The sequence below is a fragment of the Oncorhynchus tshawytscha genome, linkage group LG10 (genome assembly GCF_018296145.1).
Source record: "Oncorhynchus tshawytscha isolate Ot180627B linkage group LG10, Otsh_v2.0, whole genome shotgun sequence".
NCBI classification, from domain to species: domain Eukaryota; kingdom Metazoa; phylum Chordata; class Actinopteri; order Salmoniformes; family Salmonidae; genus Oncorhynchus; species Oncorhynchus tshawytscha.
The window spans coordinates 42,506,653-42,514,528 of NC_056438.1; the positions used below are offsets into that span (position 1 = coordinate 42,506,653).

The 7,876-nt window shown below is 40.3% G+C and overlaps 1 protein-coding gene across 1 annotated transcript in view; it reads right to left on the reverse strand.

The window, feature by feature from the left end:
* Positions 1–7,281, reverse strand: part of LOC112260234 (fibroblast growth factor 12) — a 55,843-nt gene extending 48,562 nt beyond the window's left edge. Inside the window, exon 1 of the mRNA XM_042328563.1 lies at positions 6,503–7,281. Coding sequence (XP_042184497.1) covers positions 6,503–6,593 — 91 coding nt within the window. The 5' untranslated portion in view covers positions 6,594–7,281. The remainder of the gene's footprint in view (positions 1–6,502) is intronic.
* Positions 7,282–7,876: the final 595 nt, after the last annotated feature.

Consider the following 7,876-nt stretch of genomic DNA (forward strand, 5'->3'; position numbering starts at 1 on the left):
AGACACATCTCAATCCCTCTTTTTTTAAAGTTAATTAAAGTAGAAATAGAGCATGCACACACACACACAAACACACACGCTTTTGGATATTCCAAGTATGCATGGGATGAGGTCATCTTCTGACATAAAGCAGGCCATGATGGGGTCAAATCTCTGGCAACCTACATAATCCTTGCTATCATCTTTTACTATCGATTCTGTTCCCGAATACCCTGCTGAAATTCTAATGAGGAATTACCATTACCATTGCTTATGGAGATGGTAATAATGGCAGTCAATAGACACATTGTTGCTCGGCGGGAAAGTGAAAGGTTTCAAATCCCTCATCCGGCTTGTTTAGTTTGATTATCAAAAGGATGCCTACATTTTGTCCTCCAGTATTTGCCGTCTTACTTTTCCACCAATGAAAATGTGCTTCCAGCCCATTTGTAACTGTTATATGATTTATAATATGCTGGGACATGAAATTGTGGTAAAGGACAATGAGGAGAGGGAAATGGGGGAGGATCAATGTGAATAATGCTCTATACTGCCTTTCTCTGTACTCCCTGATAATGTACATAAAATAAAATAGATCACAAATAATTAAAGATGGGAAGTTAAATGAAACCCAGCTACTACTCTGCTTTCATTTTCACATGAAAATGACGTCAAATATAAATATAAAGTCATTTAGCTATTAGGTTTTGAAGTGTGTATATTATCAACAGGCATATCCACCTTTAAAACCAGTACAATACTGTTCACAAAAATGATTCTGTAAGGGATGATGTCGCAAAGAACCTGGGGCCAGATTTACAAAAACTTTGCATCTGTGTGCATGTATCAACCTGTTATTTACAGAGGGGAACAGATCACAGAATGCACCTTTAGTTACACTTTACAATAAAATATGATCGGTTTACACTTAGTGCCACTCTTTGCATTTTAGTCCCTCTCGGAATGAATGAATGAATGACAAAAACAATTGTGTCAAATTGCCAGTTGGCAACCCATCCCTTACGGGTTTAAATGACACATAAACAAACATTACAATGATTCAGAGTGATAATTCTTCTGGTGTTCTGTGCAGTGTGCACCACATAAATATTGAAAAATAAATCAACACATAATAGTAAATAAGGTTATCCAAGCAATAATAAAAACCCTAGAGCAGTAAAAAAAACACACAAAATAAACACGGATTAAAAAAAAGAAAGAAATATTTGTATACTTTAATTATAGGTCACCGCTTTTCTTTTATTCCAGGCTTTCACTAAGAATTCAGAAAACATTTCAGTTTCTCCTCATCGCTCAGCCACATAATACCAGGGTATATCTGGTGGGCTTTCTGGAATAAGGGAAAGCGCATATCGTATTAGAAAGTTCAATAGAGGATACCATTTATTTAATTCGCTATCTCTTCAAAGGCACAAATGTTACATAGTCTTTCCTCTTCCATTTCACCACGATACTGACCTGTTTCAATACGTTGATCTTACCTGTGCATATAGCGATATCTTGCTTTTAGGTAGGTTGGACAAAATATATGGTACAGGTGTCTTATTAACCATGTGTGTGAGGTGTATACTTTTGTTTCAAACTAGATTTGTTTAAGACTACCAATAACATTCTGGATGACCCTGATTTACCCTACTGCAGTAAAAAGTTAATTAAACAAAAAGGTTCTCAATTTGGGTTTATGATTAATCTCCTCCACCCATTTATTTTCATATTGCAGGAGAATAACATGTTTTCACCTCACGTGAATTGCAGGTTCACATGTGAAATTTGCTGTTTCACATGTTAAAAACGTTCACATGTAAGGGGCCTCCTGAGTGGCACAGGAGTCTAAGTAGAGGTGTCACTACAGACCCGGGTGTTGTCCCATTGCGCTCTAGCGACTCCTTGTGGCGGACTGGGCGCATTGGTGCATCTGGTTAAGCGAGCAGTGTGTCAAGAAGCAGTGCGGCTTGGCGGGGTCGTGTTTCAGAGGACACATGGCTCTCTCCTGAGTCCGTACGGGAGTTTCAGTGATGGGACAAGACTGTAACTACCAATTGGATATCACGAAAAGAGGTCAAAAGTACCAAAGGAAAAAATAAATATATTTAATTTATAATATATATATATAATTTCACATGAAAATTGGATATGCTGTTTTGCATGTGAAAAAAACATGAACATGTGAAAATCTCACTTTCACATGTGGAATTGCAAGTTCATATATGAAAAACAATCATGTGAAAATCTAATTTGCAGTTTCTAAATCTAATTTGCAGTTGGAAACCTCCAACTATAAAAATCTCACTTTGTGGGGTTGAAATACTGTTATTCTCTGTTAAAAGATGGTGTCAACATATTACAGAAGCAATGTCTCCACCGGTGGAATTAGGGTGACCACATCTAAAAAGCCCAAATGTGGGACGGGAACAATTTTGCGGGACGTTCACAGAACAGAATATATTTTTTTTTGGGGGGGGGGCAGGTTAATGGATCAATCTCAAATGGTAACATAGTTCTGCTGTATGAAGGTCACTTCCTGTTAAACGGGTAATCCTTAGTTGCTACATCAATTTTTGGATTGATAAATGAATGATACTGTATGTACCCATTGATTCTTGAAGAATATAACGTTAAATGCCTCATGAGCTTATTTAAACTGTTGTACCCAATCAAAACCAAAAATATCAGTTTGTTTTACTTCAATGTTTGTAAACAAAGTAAATGTAAACAATCATTGCTTAGCCTAAAAACATGGTTACGGGCTCTATTCAATCCGTAGAGCTGAAGATCCGCAATACTTCAGTGGTACGGATTGAATTTAGCCCTAAAACTATCATTTTGACATCATGGATGGTCAGTCCTTGCATCGATGCCGTAGTCTATAGATTTGAGAGTGGTTGCATTTCTCCAGCCCCCAGCTTTTAACTTAAACTGTGGCGGGGAGTAATAGTGTTATTACATGGTGAAATCGTTTATCTGACTCATGAAAATAAAATAAAAACACGTGATTTTCTTCATGTTTTTTTTTTCGTAAGGGTCCCTAAATATGGTTTTCGTACAAATGCTCACAGTCAGACTGTTGGAAAAGGTCAGACATTTTGATTGCTGAGGCTCCCCCTATGGATAGATCCCATTGAAAAACTTTGCTGGCTATTCTGGCAATTGGCATAGCCAACAGTCTATCACCATGCACACCTTCCATCTCACCTCACATGGTTCCCAGTCCATGTCCCCAGTTATTGCCAATATAGGCACAAGCTTGTGGACCTAAAAGAATAACGCACTGCTCTGTTATCGACAGGACACATGCATGTGTCTGATACATTTTGGTATAACCGATATCTTTGAGGCTTTCTTTTTTTTCTCTTCTTTTTCCCCCCTCAAGAGCTCTACCTGCTGACCTGCCGATATGAAAGGTAATCTATTCATCCAAAGACCCAAATATTTATAATTGCGAGTAAACTCGAGAATTTCTTCACCAAAAACAAAACGGAAAAACTCTTCTCTTCGGTACCTGTTGTTTTTCTAATTGATCATGTGTCTCCATCTTTTACACCAATTGGCTGCACATGATAACGAACATGGAAAGAAAAACAGGTGCAAACGTTGCACAGGTGAAACCACTTAGCAAGACAGGCACTTGGTTTTAACAGCTTCATTGTACCTCTACCTCATTGTAAATTGAAATGATGGTTCCTGGGGCTACTATAGATATTTCATTGGACACAAATGGTTATTTGCATTATACGCATCATACAGATTGTACCTTGTATCTATTGAATGAACTAGCCTGGTCCCAGATCTGTCTGTGCTATCATGTCGACTCCTTGTCACTGCCAAATGACAATGAGTGGAAAGGAGTGGCATGACCGCACAAACGGAGTTGTGCCGAGGCTAGGAATGAACCCCCGCCTAACATTCTCAAACAGAAGTCGTGAAACAAATGACAGAACAATGTTCTCATAAGTGGGAACAAAGCTAACCCCAAGAATAATCTGCATTGCATAGTCAGAAACCTTCAATAGTAGGCTTGTTTTCGAAAATCTAGTTTAGTCTGCAAAATCTCAGTCATCCATTATTGTTTAATAAAAATCAACTTAGCTAAACTCAGCAAAAAAAGAAATGTCCTTTTTCAGGACCCTGTCTTTCAAAGATAATTCGTAAAAATCCAAATAACTTCACAGATCTTCATTGTAAAGGGTTGAAACACTGTTTCCCATGTTTCCCAATGAACCATAAACAATTCGTGAACATGCATGAGCGTTACACTGAGGCCTGTACTCTGGAGCGGGATCAATTTGGAGGTGGAGGGTCCGTCATGGTCTGGGGCGGTGTGTCACAGCATCATCGGACTGAGCTTATTGTCATTGCTGTCAATCTCAACGCTGTGCGTTACAGGGAAGACATCCTCCTCCCTCATGTGGTACCCTTCCTGCAGGCTCATCCTGACATGACCCACCAGCATGACAATGCTAACAGCCATACTGCTCGTTCTGTGCATGATTTCCTGCAAGACAGGAATGTCAGTGTTCTGCCATGGCCAGCGAAGAGCTCGGGTCTCAATCCCATTGAGCACGTCTGGGACCTGTTGGATCAGAGGGTGAGGGCTTGGGCCATTCCCCCCAGAAATGTCTGGGAACTTGCAGGTGCCTTGGTGGAAGAGTGGGGTAAGATCTCACAGCAAGAACTGGCAAATCTGGTGCACTGCAGTACTTAATGCAGCTGGTGGCCACACCAGATACTGACTGTTACTTTGATTTTGACCCCCTCCTCCCCCTTTGTTCAGGGACACATTATTCAATTTCTGTTCCATGACTGTGGAACTTGTTCAGTTTATATATCAGTTGTTGAATCTTGTTATATTCATACAAATATTTACACATGTTAAGTTTGCTGAAAATAAACGCAGTTGACAGTGAGAGGACGTTTCTTTTTTTGCTGAGTTTAGTTTATTCATTTTTCTAAGTTGCTTCGGTAAGATTTACAAGTTGCTGCAGATACCATTTCCTGTCATGTGGAAGAATGAAAAATGCTCATTGTGAAACTTAAAACAAAGTAAGAATATGGAAGTGTAACTTCAAGACATCTGTATAAGGCACCGTTTCACCAATAAGCTTTAGTATAACAGGGATGACTTTAGTACCTATACTGATATCTATAGGGGCATATCTGTCTCAAATCAATTATATTACAATCAAAATGAAATGCTGAATTCGCTTTGAAGGAGATTGTTGCAGTTCCCTTCACTTCCACTTCTTAAAGGGTATCTTCACTATTTAAGCAGTTAAGTCCTTTTTACCACTCATCTGTGATGTCTTAAATTGACACTAGAACACTATAACAAAATAGTCATAATCATATGCTGTTTTAGCCATGATTCGACTCTTGTTGTATAAGTATAATTACAAGTCTAATCAGTTCACTTGAACTTCTTCAAAATTGCTGTATAGGATAGTCAGTGACTGTGCTTCTCTATCCAGGAGATCCCAGTGTGGATGCTGCTTTTGGTCCAACTACCCCCCCAGGAATCAACAGTGCTTAATGGAGTTTCTAATTGTCTCTGCCCTGAATCTGAGAAGCGCTAGAACTGAAATGACTTGAGGTCCTATGTGATGTGATGAGATGGAAGTGTGATGGAATGGTGTTGCCTTTGTTTCAATTTAACAGAAACTGAATTTGATCAGATCAGGATGAGGAATATTAATAGTGTTTAGTGTCATTGATGAAGGAAGTGAGTTGGATTGTTGCAGAGAGCAGTGTTGCAGTGTGTTGTGGGACGAGGGGACTGCAGGACTTGCCAGGGGTCTTCAAGCCTAACTGGGTGAACTGATGCTGGCATCTTTCACTAACAAAGACTATGAATATGTATGCTGTCCATGGTGCTGAAACATAAATATTGAGTGAAATGGTAAAAGCAGGGGAATCTACTCCCATCATAACTGAGTTCAAGACTGCCACTATGTATGCTGTCCATGGTGTTGAAACGCAAGCATACATAGAAAGATATGACTCGTTGTCTATGGTGCTTAAACCTAAACTATTGAAAGCTCTGGGTTGCAGTCTGGGGTTATGAAATGACATTCCAGGCCGTGTAAGTTTAAGACATGAACCAGTTTTGTCGCCTATTGGCTGTCCTGGTGGCCTGCTTAATATGCAGTGCTGTAAATGACTCATTCCTAAAATAGCATTTCCTAATAGCTCTAATAAATTACATAAAGCAGATGAACAAGACTACATGTCTGAGGTGTGTCAGTTTGTATGAGGACTTGGAACACAAATACTTGGGTCTTTCTACAGTAGTGTAGGGATGACGAGTCTCACGCACTGCCGTCACTGTGCCGCGCATCGGCGGGCGAGAGGCAAAACTCGGGACAGAGGCAAGTGCAAGGGGAGCCTGTTATACCGCAGACTCGGAAGATGTTACTCACACACTCGGGTGGCCAATGAAATCGTTTCCCCCCTCTTTGTCATCATCGCCCAAGAGAGAAAGCATGCAAGGGTAGAGGCTATGTCTCACCGGCGGTAATTGTGGTCGACTTCGATCGTTCTCCACAGAAACACTGCAGCATATGCGCTCCTTTCTGAAGGAATGGCCTCAGAATCCTCATTGATTTGGGTTGGTGGGAGCCTTCCTCAATCCAAGTAATCCGGACACACTATCACAACACTGGGCGAGGTAGCATAGCGTATAGCCACCTCGACTTAGAGTAGCCGCTCTCTCGGTTCACAAGCTTCAAAACGCCGGAAGGGCACAGTCTCCGGGACAAATTACGCAAAAATGAGGCATCATGAGTGTTTTTTCCCCCTCTTCTATTCTCGTCCACCGACGGTCATTCAGAACACTCTGTCTTCCAGGGCTAGGCTACGCAAGGACGTTAGAATGTTCTCCTAATTTGTACAGCTCGTCTCCGCGTCTTCACTGGCGGACGTAATATCAGGGAGGGGGAGAGAGAGAGAGAGAAAGAGAGAGAGTCCTAGTGCAAGCAGTGTGCAAGCAAAAGTTCAACTGCAGGGGTAAGTGGCGGGACGGCCATGAATGAGGTAATGCGGTACCGTGCTGTTTGTCCAGCCGAGACAAAGCGAGAGACGCTGCACAGCTGTTGGGATTAAAACGCCAATGTTCCGCGATCCACAGGAAACCAGAGGACAACGTATAGCCTACGTCAGATGCAGCCGACAGTTTAAAGACAAAAGATGAGCAAATGCACGGTCATGATGAAAGAGTAGCGTAAAGAAACTTTTAGCCAATAGCCTACCATGCAGATGTCAAGTCTATTACTGAGGTTGACTCACTCCGATTTCCACATCAACTATTAGCCTACTGTGCATAGACATATCAGTGGTCACTGTCTGGTGATGACGTAGGCAACCTAGACATCTGAGTAGTATGACTATATTTGGCCAGGACATATTTTTTAAATCATTTCTTGCAGTACCAATAGGTACCAGTAGCAATTATGTTGAGCTCCCCAATCTTTAGTGAAATAAAACAGACATGAAAGTTCCTGTGACTTGTGAATATCTTAAAGATAAGTGATATAATAATATGATTTGATTAATATCAAATATCATTGTCTCTTGACGCATAATTGAAGTTTTTGAAAATAAAGAGGAATGATTATTGTAATTTTCTACAACACTTATTTCTATAGAGCATCTTGAGTTGTTCTATTATTACATTGAAAGATAATGATATAATTAGTCATTTAGTTTATTTTTAAACATCTTTCTCAAAAAAACACATTAAAAGACTAGAATGTGTGTGCCTTAAGCCACACCCCTACAAATATAATGAGGCAAAGAGATTCCACCCCTCTCCAGCATGGCCACATGGTGAGTAGTCCCTCTGCAAACATTTGAGAAAGTGAATAAGCAAGTTGGTAAATCTTCA